The 22,363-nt window shown below is 42.4% G+C and overlaps 1 protein-coding gene across 1 annotated transcript in view; it reads left to right on the forward strand.

The window, feature by feature from the left end:
- Window positions 1–21,054, forward strand: part of LOC311134429 (transcriptional enhancer factor TEF-1-like) — an 82,048-nt gene extending 60,994 nt beyond the window's left edge. Inside the window, exons 4-13 of the mRNA XM_084168109.1 lie at window positions 4,975–5,039; window positions 5,454–5,516; window positions 7,268–7,393; window positions 7,488–7,534; window positions 7,696–7,757; window positions 8,004–8,119; window positions 10,239–10,403; window positions 19,802–19,942; window positions 20,438–20,590; window positions 20,668–21,054. Of these exons, the coding sequence (XP_084024235.1) occupies window positions 4,975–5,039; window positions 5,454–5,516; window positions 7,268–7,393; window positions 7,488–7,534; window positions 7,696–7,757; window positions 8,004–8,119; window positions 10,239–10,403; window positions 19,802–19,942; window positions 20,438–20,590; window positions 20,668–20,781 (1,052 nt within the window). The 3' untranslated portion in view covers window positions 20,782–21,054. The remainder of the gene's footprint in view (window positions 1–4,974; window positions 5,040–5,453; window positions 5,517–7,267; window positions 7,394–7,487; window positions 7,535–7,695; window positions 7,758–8,003; window positions 8,120–10,238; window positions 10,404–19,801; window positions 19,943–20,437; window positions 20,591–20,667) is intronic.
- The last annotated feature ends 1,309 nt before the right edge of the window (window positions 21,055–22,363 follow it).

A 22,363-nucleotide genomic window follows, 5' to 3' on the forward strand; every position in this document is an offset into this window, starting at 1 on the left:
TCTCTCCATCACTGTACAGTATTTGTTTAGACTAATTGACTAATAATGTATGATATACAGTACATTATTTTTGGTTGAAGTAAACCTTGAAAGGTAAACACATTCATCAGGCAGCGTGAGGCCTGCAGGGAGGTCACTTGAGGATGTTTCGATGTTTCCATGTGTGATTTCCAGCATGCTGGTGTAATATTTCCATCCAGGCCTCTGTCAGAAAACTGAGAAGCCACAACACACAGGAAGCATGGCTAATTAGTCCCATTAAAAACAACCAACGGCTGCATCAACCAGCACCATTCACTCACACTGACACTCACGCCTTACCTGTTGGCTGATGGGTCATGAGTAGAAGTAGAAGACCACAGTTTGGGAGAGAAGGAATGTGGTTTTCTTAGAGCGCCTGTCTGCTGTATATATACTTTGCACCCACACATACACATACACACACACATAGGCTTTTTAATTTTGAAAATTGCGATGAATGCCAAACCAGGATGTGGTCTGTGGCCTCTTCAGGGTATACTCCAAGTTCATCATAGACTGGGCTGAAGCTGAAGTTTGGAGTCATTCTAAAACCACTGAAGTACTTTATTGTGAGTGGAAGATACCGGCATCTGCTGTACTGCAGCCTTCCTAAATGTAATGCATTAATCTGACTTTGAAACCATGTGGTCTGGAAGTACCACTGAAATGGAAATGGTTCTATAAACAAACATCCTCAAAATCACAGCATGCATACAACAGCATGCCTTAATCACCATTTTTGAATGTTTCTGCCTTTCATTTTACACGTATGTGCATTACTGTTCTAAGGTTTCCCCAAATGAGCAATTTGAGCAGCAAGTGATGTTTGATATTCCCAGATTGCATGAGGGAAGTTAAGGGCTTGTAAGTAAGCATTTCATGGTAAGGTCAACACCTGATGTATTCGGCGCATGTGACAAATAACATTTGATTTGATTAATTTGTTCTCATGTGTGTGTTTGGCTAACCAGTGGCTCCTTTTGTATGAGGAAGTGTGTTGTGATTGGTGGAGGTGTCCATAGGGAGGGCTGAAGGGCTATGTTGATAATGAGAGAAGCCATCGTCACAGCTTCAGACCATCTGACTTTGGCCTTGAAGTCTTTCTCTGGCCCATTCTCTAAATGGGAGTGGGGTGGGGGGGGGGGTGCTTGGTGATCATAATGTACCGTGTTAAGAGATCTACAATGGGCAGCTGGTCGGGGATGGAGTCAGATGTCAGTCTGCCAGGAGTGTGTGTGTGCGTGCGTGTGCGTGCGCATGCGTGCGTGCGTGTGTGTGTGTGTGGGATTTACGGCTGCACCAATTGACTGCTCTGAGGGAAACACCTACATTAGAGCTATAGATCGTATCAGTCTAAGCTCCCTGTCTCCAAGCTAAGGGATTGGTCAGAGCAGCACCATCTGGTTTAGGGACACAGGGCCAAGGCTAGAGCTTTTGTTCACAACTCTAGGTCTATTTCCATTCAGGGTTAACAGGTCCAGAAGTAATAGTATTTTTGTTCCTTAGTTTTTTATCTTACAGTTTGCATGCCTGTGACATTGCAGCCTCTTTAGATACAATACAAAAACATAATATCTTAACAAACTTAAGTTGCCATTTGTTGGTCACCTGTTTCATATTAACCATAGGACCTACGTAGTTGGTTTCTGAAGCTTTAAGGTCTCTTATCACATGGGTGGTTGTTTTATTCCTATACCATACCCCACCCTAAGATAGCCCTCTGTGTTTGTGTGTGAAAATATGGAGGCCAGACCAGACAGCGCCCAGGGGATGGAGATGGAGTAAAGATACAGCAACTTTAGCCATGGTAGTGTTCCAGGACGTAGTAGTTATAGGGCTTCTCTCACGTCTCCCCCATCCCTCCCCAACCAGCCAGGGACCTCCCACTGAAAGGCTGGCTTTAGGCCTTTGTGATGCTAATGCAAGCCTGAGACCCTTGAGACATCCATCATGGCCGGCGGGACAGCTAGGCTATTGTCCGGAGGATTTGGGTCTCTCCTGCACTCACTCCGCTCAGCCGGGAGACAGGGGCCTGCCTGGGGCCCAGTGCATTCTGGGAAGGGGGAGTAAAGAGCGGAAAGGATTAGGTCGCTGGTCGCTGTGTAAATATGGGCTAATCAGAGAGCTATGGAAGGAGGGTGCCTGGCTGTGACAAGTTAGAGCACTGGACCAAGAGTCAACAAGGTATTTTGTTGTACATGGACATATTTTTGTGATTTGTAATGTTGGGAGTTGATACTTTTGATACGTTTGAAGTTGCTAGCCTCCCTACCTTGACAGCAACATGCAGCAAAAGGATGGAACAGTACAATAGTGAGGGCAGCTTCTTTCATTGGTTCAAGATTTATTTGTAAAGGCTATACATTATTTGGTTTTCATGCCATTTAAGTTTTTCACAACTTTGTTTAAAGTCAGGAACAGGCCAAGTCACAGTCGTCTTTCCTGATGGCTGTGATTCACGATGACACTTGGAAACATCTCTGAGAAATGCCTTTAAATCTATTGTTACGATGTTGGAAACAGCTCATATTGCTTGGCAATAGAAATGTATGGAGGAAGGTTTAATGGTAAAGCCATATGAAGGGTGTATAAGTGATCCTCATGTTGTCAGAATGCCAGTGTTCTCTGGGGTCCTCGGACATCACCGTGTTCTACTGCAGAGCCTCGTGGGAGTGTGGTCCGTGCGGGAAGGAAATGAGAGCGTTAAAAAGATCTCAGCTAAGAGACGTGCTGTTAATGCTGTTACCAACTAAAATAATAACGCTTTGACGCATATCACCTACAGACATCAAGCTCTCTGGAATGTGTCAGTTGGAAATGGTGGGTCACGATAAAGTACCTTTCTCTGGTTATGTTGTGTGTGTGTGGTGTTGTGTTTCTTCCCTTTGTTTCTGAACCCTGACCTCTACCCCCTGGCTTTAATCAGTAGGGCTGAGGCCGGGTCACAGTGGGTCAGTGTCCTGCTCCACCAATCAGCCTGGTCAGTGGAACACAGAACTGCCCACACACACACTATCAGCTGTCAAGTGGCACTGCAGCAGTCTACTGATCAGGCAAACCAGAGTAATGAGAGATCTAACCTCCAACCCAACATTGTCAAACATCTCCGACCCACACACCAACCTCGTCGACCCACTGAACTCACAACTCCAACTTGTTAACCCTAACTCCAATCTATACTGTAGTATAGGGCTGTAACAAATGTAAAACATTTAAAAGTTTAAACTGCCATGTTTTCTCTCGTTTAAACGTATTAAAAAAGCAACATAAAATTAAGTGAATTCACAATTCGTCGCACACAGTATGACCGCTAGGGGGCAATGCAATTATATCTACCGCAGTCCTGGCTACCTACCAGGCAGCGTTTTAGGTTCTCTGTTGTGTGCCTCTCCTCCATGTTCTCAGTTGTCCGTACATGGGACTTAACGTCCCACTTCTCATCAATGTGATGGCTCGTTGCAGTGATGTATGACAGCGTGTTCATAGATGTCCAACAATCTGTTGTTAATGCCACCACGTATGGTGTTTGATAGCTTGCACTTTGTACTTGCAGAGCAGTCATTGTACAATTTCTCCATCAGGGCCGGGTTTCTGTTTAAAAAATGGTTTTGCCTTTATGATGATGTGATGGTCAGGACCAATCTGTGAGGGGTAGTTTTGTGATGACTGCACTGTGATTTAAATTTTGTAAAATCAAGGTTAGGGATTTTTTCAAAACGTTAACGATCCCAAATTCGTTTAGACGTTTAAACATCACACCCTTACAGTAGTACTTGTAGACCATTGCATTCTGGTCTAGCACTGCTAGGAATAGGCTCCAAGATGTTCATCACCGTTTCCCCTGCTTTTCAGGGATCATGAAAGGAGATATTGTCTGGCTGATATTTGCTTGAAGGATTTGCAAGGCATTTGTTATAAGATGTTTCAGAGAAAACTCATTTGAATGTTTGTTTCACATGCAGTAATGAGATTAATTGGCTGGTTTTACAGAGAAAACAAGCACAGCAGATGGACCTGGTTTTACAGAGAAAACAAGCACAGCAGATGGACCTGGTTTTACAGAGAAAACAAGCACAGCAGATGGACCTGGTTTTACAGAGAAAACAAGCACAGCAGGGATTTGTGATGGACCTGGTTTTGAACAAGGGTTCAGAAGAAAGCTGAGCGAAATAGAGCAGTGTTACCTCTGAAACATAATTAAACGTTTGACTATAATAATGTCCATCAGTGCAGAACCTTCTCTCTCTTGTCTCTCTTCTGGCAGTGCAATCTTTTTGTCTAGCTCTGAAAATAGAGATTAGCTTACTCAACTCATAGTGGGCTATCTTATGAGTATCATGGGGGAGGGATTTTCTGGGTTGGTCTGTTAGGTTGAGGGTCTTTAATTATCTCTCTCTCTCTCCTTCCCTCCCTCCCTCCCTCCCTCCCTCCGTACCTCTCTCTGTCTCTCCCTCCCTCTCTCTTTCCTTCACCCTCTCGCTCCCTCTCTCTTGTTTAGCGCGCCTGCCAAGTCCTGCTGAGCGTGTTTGCAAGCTGGTGAAAAGAATGAATAATTCAGCAGTAAGCATGCTTACAGCTGGCCGTTTTGGGGCCCTTGATCTGGGGATTGGGCGTCTGCATGAATGCCCATATTGTCATGTTATGTGTACACGATTGAGAGTAGGGAGGCCCCAGCATGAGCGGCAGGAGATTACAGTGCGGGCATGCTGGGTGCGTGGTCACACCACTAAATCCCCCAGATGCTGTTTGTTCGGCCGAGGTCACATGTTGTCCGCCGGTCCGTGTGGCCTTAACACAATGGTCCCCTTCAAGTGAACGAGGGTTAGGGTTAGTCTCACCCACCAGGCCCCCTCCACACACACCTGTCTGGAGTGGACATAAAAGTCAGGAGGCCACTACCTACACACACAGACTGCTGTCTTTCTAACCTTAGTGCTTTGTTTCTTCCCTCAGGTCGCAATGAATTGATAGCAAGATACATCAAACTAAGAACAGGAAAGACAAGGACAAGAAAGCAGGTAAGAGGACTGTCTTTCCCATATTTTTTTTGGGTGGCAAGGGGGGGCGTGGTATGGGCGTGGCCAATGGCGCTGTCTTCGAGCCCAAAATATCGGAGTCCCTCCTCTTGGCTGCAGAGACCCTTAGAGGGTGCTGGAGGGCAGGTCATCTGACACCACTGGCCGAACTCAGACACTTTGAGCTGTGTTGCTATGCATAGGAGAATCAAAACACATTTTTTGCATGATGCTTAGCACTTGATGTCAAAAGACCACAGGTGACTTTTCACTGTAGAATCTTAGAGAAAGATGGAGGGATACAGGGCGCTTGCAGCAGTTGTCAAGGGGGGAGTGTGTGCCCCCAGTGGCGGGGTTTAGGCCGCTTTCTTTTCTTCTCCATGGTAACCGTCTGTTCCCTTGTCTCCCTCCCAACAGGTCTCCAGTCACATTCAGGTTCTTGCCAGACGGAAATCTCGGGAGTTTCACACCAAGCTGAAGGTAAGAGCTACTGCTTACTGCACTGTTTGTGTAGCTTCCTGTTTCTGTTGCCGTGGTGACAGGTGGGATGCTTGATGCTGTGACTCCTGTATCTTAGATTCCTCACATCTGATATTCCTGTTTAGCATTCGATGGGCTAGTCCCACACTTCCCCCTGTTTGGTGCTCTGTTGCTTATTGCTTCCTGTAACTAACAAAAGAATACACTCGCTCAGCGGAACTGAACTGTCTTTGCAATGTGTTAGTTCTTCACTCTTTGTCACTGATCAAGGATTTAATTGTATGTTCAGTTTCATCATATTTCATATTTAAACAAGGTGTTGTACAATGCAAATCTCTTCCATCAACTTGCAAGAAAATACTGTAATGTAATTTTTTTAGATGTATAAATATAGATTGCACAATATTGTCAGTGCATGATGTTAGGACAGCAAGCTACTGACAGCCAATGAAGGCAGTGTGCTGGCAAGACATGTTTGCTATTGATTGTACAGTAGATGAGCAGCTTAGACCTTATCATCGTTTAACACTGAAGCTGTTCGGCTTGCAGGCCAGATTGCATGGCCAATGTCAATACCTCCCATTTCATCTCTAACAATCTGAACATCATCATCATCATCATCATCCTTTGTTGTAATACAGACACTAGTTAGTCTTGTCCAAATAGCAAAGTATACAGGTGATGACAAGTGGGCTGTAAGAGTAAAACCTCTTATCTCTTTGCATTCAGGTCACATGTATGGTAAGTACCACCCTCAAAATACTGTACTGTTGGCTGTGCTTCAGGGCCGTCTGTACAGCTGGATGTGAAGGTGTCCCTGCTCGTAGATCCATAGTGTTGTGTTCTGCTGCGGAAGGCCTATGTACTGTGTAATGTATGTCCTGTGTGTATCTATCACCAGCAGCTACTGCGTATCCACCCTGCGCCATCTCAGTGCATCGTCTTTGCCAGCATGCTCATCCTCTCCCAAGGCTTCTTTCACTCAAATGGCAGTGAGGCAACCCATTAACCCACGCTTAAACAAATACATATGCTTTTCAGAAGTTTGATTAAAATGTCCGACTTATAAAATGTCCACGGATGCCACTTCTTTACAGAGAACTCAAGCACCAGAGTGCTTTCTTTCCCATGTTCAGCATACACTGGAATCTTGCCCTGATGTCCTTGGTTGTGGGATTCTTTCAATCACTTAGGGCTGGATTCAATCCGTATCCGCGTTATAGCTCGATTGAAATTTAAAGGCAATGTTCCAACATTCTTGGAGACTGCGGTAAACGCTGCCAATCAGAAATTACCTTTGAATTTTAACTGGGATCTTCTGCAATACAGGTTAAATCTAGCCCTTAGTTGTGCCACTTGTGGCAATCACACTGTTTGGATAATGTACTGTTTCTTTCATACAAGACAAGCTCTGCCCTTAGAAGAAAAACTAATTAAATGGTCCAGTTTTCAATTCAAGACTCAATAACAACACAATGGGTATTCTGTGTTTTTATTCACCGGTCTGAGAGAAATATGAAGAGCAATATAATTCTGTACTCTTAAAAGCACATTATTTTCAGGCATAAAGGTGACCTTGGTGATACTGTGGTCTGCTCAAATAATCCATGTCTTCTCCTTTGTCATTGTAAAGAGCTCTGTTGATTGTGTGTGTGGGGGGGAGGTTGTATATGTGTGTGTGTGTGTGTTTGGTTGTTGTTGCTTGTTCTTTGGCCCACCACTCTGAGTCATTGTGTTGTGTTCTGCTGAAGGACCAGAGTGTGAAAGACAAGGCACTGCAGAGTATGGCCTCCATGTCCTCGGCTCAGATCGTCTCTGCCACCGCCATCCACAACAAGCTGGGCCTCCCAAGACCCACCTTCCCTGGAGCGACAGGGGTAAGACACCCCTCACTAAACACACATATCTCGTAACAATTGACTTTATGTGCATTGTGCTGTCCTGATTGTCCATTCATTTACTCTTCCCTAGTTTTGGCAGGGTATGATATCCACTGGACAGCCTGGATCCTCACAAGAGTAAGTCGTCCTAATGTGTCTGTCTTGTTATTGATAATATAAGATGATTAAGTAATGACTTCACTAATTTGTTAGCTAGATTTATATAACTTATCTAGCTAGTTAATTTTTTGTATTATTGCAATAACCAGGTCAACTTCCTGATTCTGTCTTATCTTCAGCATTAAGCCATTTTCCCAGCAGGCCTACCCCATCCAGACAGCTGTAACGACCACCATCTCAGGTGAGGGAGCCCTTTTACCCTATCCGCCCTTTTTCTATCAGCTCATTTCACTTTATCGTAGGCCAACGCTCAAAATAAACTCCAATGGCACCTATTACCAGGGCATTAATACTGTTACATGGCTAATGCTACTAGTGATATAGCTAATGGGTATCATGTTAGTGAGTGTTGGATAGTTAGGGTTGGGATGTTAGTGTCAATAAACGGTGGATAGTGAGGTGACAGTGTTGTGTGTAATCCCCCCAGCGTACGAGCCCCCCACGCCTACAGCCCCCGCCTGGCAGGGACGCTCCATCGGGACCACCAAACTCAGACTGGTGGAGTTCTCTGCCTTCCTGGAGCAGCAGAGAGATCCTGACTCTGTGAGTACCTGCCTTATTGTCTTCCTTCCCACACACAGTAAAACACACCTGGGTAAACCAGTACTTGTTTCTCAGGCAGCATCCCAAACCAGGCCAAACTAGTGCAGATTCCTGAGGTCAACCATACTTCCTCAAACTGGGGCATATCGTCACACACTCTCACAGACAAAGAAGGTAAAACAAACAAAGCAGAATACCTCCAAATACCAAAGTGATTCTGGAACATAATAAAGGAAACAAAATAAAGGAAACGCCAACATAAAGAGTCTTAACAGGGCGTTGGGCCACCACGAGCCAGAACAGCGTAAATGCGCCTTGGCATAGATTCTACAAGTGTCTGGAACTCTATTGGAGGGATGCGACACCATTCTTCCACGAGAAATTCCATCATTTTGTTGATGGTGGTGGAAAACGCTGTCTCAGGCGCCACACCAGAATCTCCCATAAGTGTTCACACACACCTTTTAAATCCCCTATGCTCCTTTGAGACCCCTCTTTCAAAATAACAGATATCTTCTAGCCATGGTAGCCAAAATAATGGTCAACTGGACATTTTTATACAAGCAATCAAACAAAGTCTATTTTTACATCCATTGAGAATTACAATGTATTTGAAAAATATTTCCAGCTCTCTCCCTTTTGATAACCACTCAGCGTGAAAGGGAGAAATGTAATGCTCTGATCCAGTGGAAACATCATAAAATAGGCTTCTTATCAGTGCTTGACTTGGACTGATATAGGTTCCGGTATACATTTTGTGTGCTGGTACTGTCTATATTTAGGTGGAGGAGCTCCACAATACTTTTGAGCTAATATTCTATAAGAGGAACAGCTCAAACAGTAGAACATTTGAGGTGCTGGTACTCAGCACCAGTGAGCTCCTGTCCAAGTCAAGCACTGCTTCTTATCCCTTGCGCAAATAGCCTACAGCTGTGTCTGTACGGAGCTCACTGGCGCAGGAAACTGAGGGCCCCAAATATTTTATACAATGTTGCAAGTTCGCTAGTGGAAGCTTTGGGCCTGACCCAAGTTAATAGTTGATACATTGTTTCAAGTTCATTGCAGACAGGCCATGTGTAGCCAATGTGATTTATAGGATATTTATTTATTTGTTGGATTTATGTAGGCTATATTACATAGTTTGCAATGGCAATATGTTATTCTTTAGGTTTGTATCATTTTCATTTAGATTTGGATAGAATTTTGATTAACCACATGACATTGATTTTGAGATATGAAGATGTTATTATAAATTTAAATGAAACTGTTTCATGAAATGTGCATATGAAAACCAAAAACTGGCGAGGAGATCGGTAGAAATGGTAAGATAATTGGCATTTAACATGAGAAAGGTTGCCGACTCCTCATGTAGCCTATTACCGGCAACTTCAGGAGAGTAATGGCAGAATCTGCGAAAGCCAGCAGGAGAGGGAGGAGAATAATTGGGTCAGGTTAAGTTTTTTTTTTTTTCTTGTTATCTAGATCTCTGGCACCCTCTTGAGGCATCAAAACGTAAGCTTAAAGCATCAATGCACATAGTTGATTTAATTAAAACACATAGTGTGTCTATATATGGAAAAATACACGTTTTAAAATGTTGAGCAATCGATTGGTCGAAATAACAGACTACTTTCGGTCGACCAAGATTTTATTTTTATTTTTTTGTCGGGGACAGCCCTAAGCTGATTTACTGAAGTCAGTAGAGACCAAAGGAATTTCCAGAGTTAGCCATCCCTGAGACTGGGTGTGGTAGCTCAAATGTCTAAAGTTTAGTAATGATGTTAGGTACAGTGGGACTTTTTGTAAAAGGGCTTTATAAATGAAAACATAGCAATGTATCAACCTACATGACATCAAAGATATATTAATATGATTTTCTTATGACAACCAACTAGTGACCTTGTTAAGAATTTTTAGAGCCGGCTTCCCAGACGTAGATTAACTATAGTCCTGGACTAAAAAGCATTCTCAATGGAGATTATATATTGAAAACACTTTTTAGTCCAGGACCAGGCTTAATCTGTGTCTGAGAAACCAGCTCTTAGGGTAATGGAGAAGTCCTAAAATAATGCTAATAGAAGTGATCTATCTAAACTGGTTGTTTTCTCTCTCTCATCAGTACCTGTTTGTGAACATTGGACAGACCAACTACTCGTACAGCGATGCCCTACTGGAGGCTGTGGACATCCGTCAGATATACGACAAGTTCCCAGAGAAGAAGGGAGGACTGAAGGAGCTTTTTGGAAAGGGCCCTCACAACTCCTTCTTCCTGGTCAAGTTCTGGGTGAGTTTCATGGCACATGCACAAGGTCATATACTGTGAATGGTTGTAAAAGGCGCATTGTCGGCTGTCCAGTGCGCTGCTCTATAACGTGTCTTGAATAAAATCCTGGCCGTTATTGTCCACACAGTTTGGCTTTACAATACACACATGATTGACATCTAAACAAACAACATTAATGATACATCCATTCAAGTACAGTGCCTTCAGAAATTATTCACACCCCTTTACTTTTTCCCAAAAAAATGTACAGCCTGAATTTAAAATGGATAACATTTTGATTCTTTTTTTGTCACTGGCCTACACACAATACCCCATAATGTCAAAGTGGAATTATGTTTTTCGAAATTTGTACAAATGTATTAAAAATAAAAGCTGAAATGTCTTGAGTAAATAAGTATTTAACCACTTTATTATGGCAAGCCTAAATAAGTTCAGGAGTACACATTTTCATGGACTCACTCTGTGTGCAATAATGGTGTTTAACATGAATTTTTTTTATGACTACCTCATCTCTGTACCCCACACATACAATTATCTGTAAGGCCCCTCAGTCGAGCATCGAATTTCAAACACGGATTCAACCACAAAGACCAGGGAGGTTTTCCAATGCCTCGCAAAGGGCACCTATTGATAGATGGGTAAAAAAAAAGCAGACACCGAATATCCCTTTGAGCATGGTGAAGTTATTAATTACACTTTGGATGGTGTATCAATACACCCAGTCACTACAAAGATACAGGCGTCCTTCCTAACTCAGTTGCTGGAGAGGAAGGAAACCGCTCAGGGATTTCACCATGAGGCCAATGGGGACTTTAAAACAGTTAGTTTTAATGGCTGTGATGGGAGAACTGAGAATGGATCAACATCATTGTAGTTACTCCACAATACTTACCTAATTGACAGAGTGAAAAGAAGGAAGCTTGTACAGAATAAAACATATTCCAAAACATGCATCCTGTTTGCAACAAGGCAATAAAGTAATACTGCAAAACATTTGGTAAAGTAATTAACTTTTTGTCCTGAATACAAAGTGTTATGTTTGGGGCAAATCCAATACAACACATTAGTGAGTACCACTCTCCATATTTTCAAGCATAGTGGTGGCTACATCATGTTATGGGTATGTTTGTAATTGTAATTGGAGCTAAGCACAAGCAAATTTGAGAGGAAAACCTGGTTCAGTCTGCTTTCCACCAGACACTGGGAGATAAATTCACCTTTCAGCAGGACAATAACCTAAAGGCCAAATCTACGCTGGAATTGCTTACCAAGAAGACAGTGCATGTTCCTGAGTGGCCGAGTTAAAGTTTTGACTTAAATCTGCTTGGAAATCTATGGCAAGACCTGAAAATGATTGTCTAGCAATTACAACAACCAATTTGACAGAGCTTGAAGAATTTTTTAAAGAATAATGGCCAAATGTTGCAAAATCCAGGTTTGGAAAGCTCTTAGAGACTTACCCAGAAAGACTCACAGCTGTAATCGCTGCAAAAAGTATTGACTCAGGAGTGTGAATACTTATGTAAACTAGATATTTCTGTATTTCATTTTCAATAAATTTGCAGACATTTCTAAAAGCATGTTTTAATTTTTTCATTATGGGTTATTGTGTGTAAATGGGTGAAAAAAAAATGAATTTCATTCATTTTGAATTCAAGCTGTAACACAACAAAATGTGGAATAAGTCAAGGGGTATGAATACTTTCTGAAGGCACTGTATAAGCCAAGGATATGGGTTTGTGTTTGAATGTGCGTGTGTATGTATGCGTGTTATATCAATCAAATGTTATTTGTCACATGCTTCGTAAACAACAGGTGTAGACTAACAGTGAAATTGCTTACTTACGGGCCCTTCCCACAATGCATCCCTAGGGGCTGATGTGGTAGCATTGAGGCTTTGTTTGAACACCTGCCTACCTCCTGACAGGTGTGAGAGATTGGGGCAAACTAAGGAGATTGCAGCAGCTCCCTACCAATGGAGTCTCTGTCTCTCTAAGCGCAAATATTAACTGGTGCCATTCTCCACAGCTTTACTTACTATTACATACTATTGGCCAAAAAAAAGCTTGATTTGATTTGGTCTCAGAAGCAACATTAATGTTAGGACTATAAAGAATGTCATCCTCAGTTCTATGTTTACTTCTGTTTCTTACATGCATGGTGGTTCTCTATTTAAGATACTCAATAAAATCCCTTTCTTTTGTTCATCTTTTGAAAATATTTTCATAATCTACAGTCAACTAATAGGTTTTCAAACGAGACCATTTTCATTCGCGTCCACATGAATAAAATTCAAATGGCAACGCAAACAAGAGGGTGAATCTCTCTTCAGACATTAGTGAAGAGCCACTGCATCTGAATTTCAAACATGGACACCCACACTCTAAACAATAGCCCTCTTCTCATCATTACAGACCTTAATAACACGCTGACTTAATGAAGGAGCTATGTATTCCTTTGTACAAATGATGGTTTTCTCTGTTCTTGAAACAGGCCTTCCTCTTCATTTACATTTACATTTTAGTCATTTAGCAGACGCTCTTATCCAGAGCGACTTACAGTTAGTGAGTGCATACATTATTTTTTGTTTGTTATTAATTTTTTTATTTAAATTTTTTTTTATACCCCCCGTGGGAATCGAACCCACAACCCTGACGTTGCAAACGTCATGCTCTACCAACTGAGCTACATCCCCTGCCGGCCATTCCCTCCCCTACCCTAGACGACGCTGGGCCAATTGTGCGCCGCCCCATGGGTCTCCCGGTCGCGGTCGCGACCTCTTCAGAGGACTCTTATTATATAGTTGTTTTACATCCATTCAGGCTATTTCTAAAGATACAGTACATCCTGTGCCATTCGATATTCCTAAAGCCTCTTTTGGTTTGAAAAGATTATTGGACAACAGTGTTTACCGGTGGATGGCTACTCCACTCATTCTCAGGATACAGACATTCCAAATAATATGGTTGTAAGTATTGCCATGAGCCACTAGAGGGCCTCGCTGCCTTAGTAACCTTTACATCATGGATCATCAACTATATTCAGCCACCGGCCGATTTCTTTTCTTGAGTGGATGGTCAGGGGGCCGGAACATAATTACAAATAATTTGTAGACTGCAAATTGACCGCAAGAAGCCCAAACAAATATAATATTTGACTAAAACAATCATTTCAAACCTTGCTTACATGTATACAATCACATAGACTAAGTCGCCAATTTATTAGGTACACCCATCTAGTACTGGGTCGGACCTCCCTTTGCCTCTAGAACAGACTGAATTTTTCGGGGCATGGAAACGTTGCCCCATTGATATCAAGCAGTGGAGGCTCCTTAGAGGAGGTCGGGGAGGACCATCCTCCTCAGTGAATTTCAGAAAAATAGAAATAGTGAAACATAAAACTATACTAAATATATTCACATGTCACCAAATAATTGATTAAAACGCTGTTTTGCAATGAAGGTCTGTCTACAGTATCATCAACAACACTCTGTAGGGTAGCACCATTGTGGAGCCGGAGAGCAGCTAGTTTCCATCCTCCTTTGGGTACATGGACTTCAATACAAAACGAAGGAGGCTCATGGTTCTCACCCCCTTCCATAGACTTACACAGTAATTATTACAACTTCCGGAGGACGTCCGCCTACCTATCAGAGCTCTTGCAGCATGAACTGACATGTTGTCCATCGAATCAAAGGATCAGAGAATGAAAGCATAAGCTACAGCTAGCTAACACTGCATTGCATAAAATGTAGTAGTTGACTCAATGAAAGACTATTTGAACAAAATTCATAAAAACCAGTTTTCGCTTTGTCATTATGGGGTATTGTGTGTAGATTGCTGAGGATTTTTATTTATTTAATCAATTTTAGAATAAGGCTGTAACGTAACAAAATGTGGAAAAAGTCAAGGGGTCTGAATAGTTTCCTAAGGTACTGAATATTTGCTAGCTGACTATGGCTACCCAACACTGGAACTCTTCCAAGTCAAAGTAAGCTTTTGGTTTTATAAATGTATTGCCGCTGGGGCCCGCCGGTGTAACTGCTAAACTGCTTGCTGACTGTACTGCATGATTGTAGCGGGTTTACTAACTAGTAGCTATGTTGACTATGACGTTAGCTAATATGGTGACAATGATGTAGGCTGTGTGTAGCGGTTAGCGGTTATGATATGAAGGTTTGGCTTGTAAAGTTTTTTTTGCCTGGTCACAGACATCTGATGTGTTGTGCACTGACGTCCACAAGTGAAGGGAAAAGGTGAGAGGAGGAGAGCGTGTAGATGCGAGAAGGAATTATATAACGATCAAAAGGATCATGCTGTTTGTGTGTGGCTACTATGAAAGTGAACTGTGTTTGCGTGTGATCAGGGGTGTATTAATTCCACCGATTCTGTTGAAAAACATTTCTCAAAACGGAACGAAAACGGGGATAAACATACCTGAATTTGTCCAATAGAAACTCTTGTTTACAACTGTTGGACTAATGAAACACCCTAGATTAGCTAGATGCAGGCAAGAGTGTGCAAGGCGGTATTGAATGTGTCACTCTGTCACCTTGATTAGTCAAATTTTTCTCTCACATTGTGAACTTTCATTCATAGACTAGGTTGTAGCAACCTCCATGATGGGTATAAGGAAAATGTGTGTATCTTGTAGTAGCCTAAACCTATCGACGTTATATTAAGCTGGGTGAATGGAATATGAATGACCGTCATCCAATATGCTGCAATACAAATAAGGCCATGCTCATAATAACAATTATCATTACATTTACATTTACATTTACGTCATTTAGCAGACGCTCTTATCCAGAGCGACTTACAGTTAGTGAATACATTTTTTTTTTTTATACTGGCCCCCCGTGGGAATCGAACCCACAACCCTGGCGTTGCAAACGCCATGCTCTATCAACTGACTACATCCCTGCCGGCCATTCCCTCCCCTACCCTGGACGACGCTGGGCCAATTGTGCGCCGCCCATGAGTCTCCCGGTCGCGGCCGGCTGCGACAGAGCCTGGATTCGAACCAGGATCTCTAGTGGCACAGTTAGCACTGCGATGCAGTGCCTTAGACCACTGCGCCACTCAGGAGTATCATCCTCCCTCATCTTAAACGTCACTGACCGCCACTGGTATCAGGGGACCTAAAGTGTGCCAGGAAAACATTCCCCATACCATTACACCACCGCCACCTGCCTGTACCGTTGATACCAGGCAGGATGGGGCCATGGAGTCATGTTGCTTATGCCAAATCCTGACTCTGCCATCAGCATGACGCAACAGGAACCGGGATTTGTCTGACCAGGCGACGTTTGTCCACTCTTCAATTGTCCAGTGTTGGCAATCGCGTGCCCACTGGAGGAAATCGCGTGTCCACTGGAGCCGCTTCTTCTTGTTTTTAGCTGATAGGAGTGGAAACTTGTGTGGTCGTCTGCTGCAATAGCCCATCTGTGACGAGGACCGACAACTTGTGCACTCCGAGATGCTGTTGTACAGCGCTGTTGTTTGTGGGCCGCATGTTAGCTTGCCCGATCCTTGCCATTCTCCTTCGACTTCTCATCAACACGTGTTTGCCCACAGGATTGCCGCTGACTGGATGTTTTTTTGTTTGTCGCACCATTCTCGGTAAACCCTAGACACTGTCATGCGTGAAAAGCCCAGGAGGGCGGACGTTTCTGAGATACTGGATCCGGCGCGCCTGGCACCGACGCTCATACCACTCACAAAGTCCCTTAGGTCACTAGTTTTGTCCATTTTAACATTCAATCCAACAGTAACTGAATGCCTCTGCCTGCTTTATATAGCAAGCCACGGTCACATTTTCTTGAACAGGGTGGTGTACCTAATAAACTGGCCGCTGAGTGTTTCTCTCTCTATGCATGGGAATACTTTGGAACAGATTTCCAAAATTAAAATCACTTGGAGCTGATTTGCTCGCGTTTTTACAGTCATGATTTTTTTAAAAACATTTTTTTTATAGAAAACATGGGGGGCCAAATAAGATCACCAGCGGGCTGCCTATTGGGTTATAGTAGAGCACAGTTAGAAAGATATGGCATATAGAAGCAAACCGGATGGACATCATGAAAATGATCGGAGAGGTTGAGGGTAGAGGAAGTTCAGGAGTAAAAACAAACAAAATTGAATTATTGTAAAATTGACTGTCCGTAAAATGTATATAGTATGTATAAGCTAGAAGTAGAGGCCTAAGCGTTGTTGTTCACTAGTTTACTCCAATTAGGGGAGGCGTGGTGGAATTGGAAAGTAATAAAGGAAAATGAATTGTATGTATGTGTATCTATTTGTGTGTGTGTGTATATATATATATATATATATATATATACACAGACATACACACACACAAATAGATACACACACACACACACAAATAGATACACATACATACTTTTGTGAGATACTGTGTGTGTGTGTGTATATATATATATATATACAGTATCTCACAAAAGCGAGTACACCCCTCACATTTTTGTAAATATTTGAGTATATCTTTTCATGTGACAACACTGAAGAAATGACACTGTGCTACAATGTAAAGTAGTGAGTGTACAGCTTGTATAACAGTGTAAATTTGCTGTCCCCTCAAAATAACTCAACACTCAGCCATTAATGTCTAAACCGCTGGCAACAAAAGTGAGTACACCCCTAAGTGAAAATGTCCAAATTGGGCCCAAAGTGTCAATATTTTGTGTGGCCACCATCATTTTCCAGCACTGCCTTAACCCTCTTGGGCATGGAGTTGGCCATAATGACCATCGTTATGTTTGGAGGAAAAAGGGGGGCAGCTTGCAAGCCGAAGAACACCATCCCAACAGTGAAGCACGGGGGTGGCAGCATCATGCTGTGGGGGTGCTTTGCTGCAGGAGGGACTGGTGCACTTCACAAAATAGATGGCATCATGAGGAAAGAAAATTATGTGGATTTTTGAAGCAACATCTCAAGACATCAGTCAGGAAGTTAAAGCTTGGTCGCAAATGGTTCTTCCAAATGGACAATGACCCCAAGCATACTTCCAACGTTGTGGCAAAATGGCTTAAGGACAACAAAGTCAAGGTATTGGAGTGGCCATCACAAAGCCCTGACCTCAATCCTATAGAACATATGTGGGCCGAACTGAAAAAGCGTGTGCGAGCAAGGAGGCCTACAAACCTGACTCAGTTACACAAGCTCTGTCAGGAGGAATGGGCCAAAATTCACCCCACTTATTGTGGGAAGCTTGTGGAAGGCTACCCGAAACGTTTGACCCAAGTTAAACAATTTAAAGGCAATGCTACCAAATACTAATTGAGTGTATGTAAACTTCTCACCCACTGGGAATGTGATGAAAGAAATAAAAGCTGAAATAAATCATTCTCTCTACTATTATTCTGACATTTCACATTCTTAAAATAAAGTGGTGATCCTAACTGACCTAAGACAGGGCATTTTTACTAGGATTAAATGTCAGGAATTGTGAAAAACTAAGTTTAAATGTATTTGGCTAAGGTGTATGTAAACTTCCGACTTCAACTTTATATATATATATATATATATATATATATGTATGTATGTATGTGTGTGTGTGTGTGTGTGTGTGTAAATATATATATATATATATATACATACATACATACATACATACATACATACATACATACAGTGGGGGGGAAAAAGTATTTAGTCAGCCACCAATTGTGCAAGTTCTCCCACTTAAAAAGATGAGAGAGGCCTGTAATTTTCATCATAGGTACACGTCAACTATGAAAGACAAATTGAGAGAAAAAAATTCCTGAAAATCACATTGTAGGATTTTTTATGATTTTATTTGCAAATTATGGTGGAAAATAAGTATTTGGTCAATAACAAAAGTTTCTCAATACTTTGTTATATACCCTTTGTTGGCAATGACACAGGTCAAACGTTTTCTGTAAGTCTTCACAAGGTTTTCACACTGTTGCTGGTATTTTGGCCCATTCCTCCATGCAGATCTCCTCTAGAGCAGTGATGTTTTGGGGCTGTCGCTGGGCAACACAGACTTTCAACTCCCTCCAAAGATTTTCTATGGGGTTGAGATCTGGAGACTGGCTAGGCCACTCCAGGACCTTGAAATGCTTCTTACGAAGCCACTCCTTCGTTGCCCGGGCGGTGTGTTTGGGATCATTGTCATGCTGAAAGACCCAGCCACGTTTCATCTTCAATGCCCTTGCTGATGGAAGGAGGTTTTCACTCAAAGTCTCACGATACATGGCCCCATTCATTCTTTCCTTTACACAGATCAGTCGTCCTGGTCCCTTTGCAGAAAAACAGCCCCAAAGCATGATGTTTCCACCCCCATGCTTCACAGTAGGTATGGTGTTCTTTGGATGCAACTCAGCATTCTTTGTCCTCCAAACACGACGAGTTGAGTTTTTACCAAAAAGTTATATTTTGGTTTCATCTGACCATATGACATTCTCCCAATCCTCTTCTGGATCATCCAAATGCACTCTAGCAAACTTCAGACGGGCCTGGACATGTACTGGCTTAAGCAGGGGGACACGTCTGGCACTGCAGGATTTGAGTCCCTGGCGGCGTAGTGTGTTACTGATGGTAGGCTTTGTTACTTTGGTCCCAGCTCTCTGCAGGTCATTCACTAGGTCCCCCCGTGTGGTTCTGGGATTTTTGCTCACCGTTCTTGTGATCATTTTGACCCCACGGGGTGAGCTCTTGCGTGGAGCCCCAGATCGAGGGAGATTATCAGTGGTCTTGTATGTCTTCCATTTCCTAATAATTGCTCCCACAGTTGATTTCTTCAAACCAAGCTGCTTACCTATTGCAGATTCAGTCTTCCCAGCCTGGTGCAGGTCTACAATTTTGTTTCTGGTGTCCTTTGACAGCTCTTTGGTCTTGGCCATAGTAGAGTTTGGAGTGTGACTGTTTGAGGTTGTGGACAGGTGTCTTTTATACTGATAACAAGTTCAAACAGGTGCCATTAATACAGGTAACGAGTGGAGGACAGAGGAGCCTCTTAAAGAAGAAGTTACAGGTCTGTGAGAGCCAGAAATCTTGCTTGTTTGTAGGTGACCAAATACTTATTTTCCACCATAATTTGCAAATAAATTCATAAAAAATCCTACAATGTGATTTTCTGGATTTTTTTTCTCATTTTGTCTGTCATAGTTGACGTGTACCTATGATGAAAATTACAGGCCTCTCTCATCTTTTTAAGTGGGAGAACTTGCACAATTGGTGGCTGACTAAATACTTTTTTCCCCCACTGTATATATAAGTTATATTAGTTCTCTTAAAGAAAATCAATTTATTTAAACATTTTCATCATGTGTTTTACTTTAGCTGGTGTTGGTCAACATTTGTTTGACTATCTAGTTGATCCTCTTCATGTGCTGTTGTGTTGTCCTGATGCAGGCTGACCTGAACTGTAACATCCAGGAAGACTCTGGGGCCTTCTACGGTGTGAGCAGCCAGTATGAGAGCTCTGAGAACATGACCATCACCTGCTCCACCAAGGTGTGCTCCTTCGGCAAGCAGGTGGTTGAGAAGGTGGAGGTGAGTCCTAGGGCTCTATTCAATCTGGAAAGCTGAAGCGTTACAGATTCCGTGATAGAAATGTAAAGGTCATTTCTGATTGAGACGACATATGCAGCGTTTACCCTGAATGCAGTCTATGCTAAATCGGGAACATTGCCTAAAAGTTTAAATCACGCTGTAAAGCTGAAGATCCGCGTTATAGCTTCGATTGAAATTTAAAGGGAATGTTCCGCGTTCGCGGGTAAACGCTGCATAAGTCAGCAAATTTGAACGTGTATCTTCCGAAATACGGAGTGAATCCAGGTCTTAGTCACACACACCACTGTGTGCTTGGTGGGGACGCAACTATAAAACCACATAAATGACTCAAAATCCTTACCTACTTTTATATTTGTGTTTCTCACAATTGCTGTGTGTTACCTCCTTTTTGATCATGGTGGACATTGTTCCCTCCACTTATTTGTTTTCTTGTGAAGAGCTGTACTCAGTGATCTCTCTCTCTCTCCCCCTCAGACTGAATATGCCTGCTTCGAGAATGGACGCTTTGTCTACAGGATAAGCCGCTCCCCCATGTGTGAATACATGATCAACTTTATCCACAAACTCAAACACCTGCCTGAGAAGTACATGATGAACAGTGTCCTAGAGAACTTCACCATCCTATTGGTAAGGATATCCTGTTCAGTCATCAGTCAGTTTGTATACTTGTGTGTGTGTCACACTGCATTTCTCTTGTGTTTCAGGTGATGACCAACAGAGAAACACAGGAGACGCTGCTGTGCATGGCTTGTGTGTTTGAGGTGTCGAACAGCGAACACGGAGCTCAACATCACATCTACCGGCTAGTCAAAGAATAAGAGACTGACTCAGTGGAAACATGCTGGGACAAACTATCACCGATCTACCTGAAGGACAGCTTATGAAGGATGAAGGGAAGACATTGAAGGACGAATCCTGAGTATTGACAGAGATAAATCACTGTTGTGATTGGCTGGTTGTGGGAAAGACATGAGGCAACCGCCCAGTGAATCATGCCTTCAGAAAGACTGACAACTTTATGGAAAGTGGCTGTGCCTCTACACAATGTCCTTGGGTTACATTGGGGTCAAGTTTCTAATGGATACTATCATTATTTGTATGAGTGCAGCTGTCAATGTACAGTTGTGTAGTGTCATTTTTCCAGACTAGGTCATATCTGTGGTGTACATATGAAGGGGCATTGCGTAACATAGGAAGATGTTCTGTGGATTACATTTGGAAGCTATCCGTTTTCTGCATTTTATACTGTAGTCATCACCAAAATGAACCAATTACAGATTATAATAGCCTTTCTTAATTAGATAAATATAAAAACTATACAAACAGTTACTACATACATGTAATTGTGTGAACATTACTATCACACAAACATTTTCCAAAGAAAAAAGGTTTTACATTTTGTACATTTTGGATAACATAGCAAATGCTAAACTACTGTATGATGAAGACAGGTTACGGTTACAATTCCAGGGACACTGAAACTATAAATAAGATAAGCAAATTCAGGTACCACTTTGCAACACAGCTCTCTGCATCAGATCCCCTGTGCCCAACTAAAGAGAAAAAGCACTGATGACACTACAGCAAGACAATGCATGGCAGAGACCAGAGATTCCTCCTAAGTTATCTTTTCTCTAAGCTGCTAAGGTTTTACCCCGTATGACAATGAAGCAAAGAATACACATATTGAAAATGAAAGCACTGTACTACCATAGTTACCCATCCCAAAGCACTTAGTTCCGCTGTATGGTTATGTGGGGTAGAGTTAACTTGTTGAATAAACCCTCTCTTTTTAGTGACTGAAACTTTACTGCTCAGTGACTGAGGAACACAGTAGTCAAAACACTCCCATACAATAATCTTTGGGTTTTCTTGGTTCTGGATGCTATTCAGCCTTATTTTGCCCATCAATCTGTGGCCTACACTTCCGGGCGCCTTAAAGCTGGACTCGTTAATGGTGGAACTGCCACGTCTGTTTGCGATATTACAACAACAAATGTACTGCAAACAACTAAGTTAACCCCCCCCCACCACCACCACTTTGTCAACAAAACAAAAACAATAACTGCCGTGGGGCGGACAGTGGCGCTGTTTCCCCTACTGCGGATTGCATCTTTAGCTTTGGTGGTAGGGAATGGGATCCTTACACATACTATAACTCTACCACTCAAAATGTGAGCTCTTTCCTAAACTGGAGGACAGCCCTCTTATTTTCATACATCCCAGTGTTGCATGTACTGTGCCTTGGTGAGTAACTTTTCCCCAATGGCACCTGGTTTGCTTGGATCGAAATGCATGACATTTGTGATGAATCATGTCGGTCATTAAAGATACAACTGTCAGTTTTACATGTACACATTTCACCTTGTTTTACAAAATAATTATGGTAAGTTATACATT

This window comes from Coregonus lavaretus (assembly GCF_964263955.1).
Source record: "Coregonus lavaretus genome assembly, chromosome: 9".
NCBI classification, from domain to species: Eukaryota; Metazoa; Chordata; class Actinopteri; order Salmoniformes; family Salmonidae; genus Coregonus; species Coregonus lavaretus.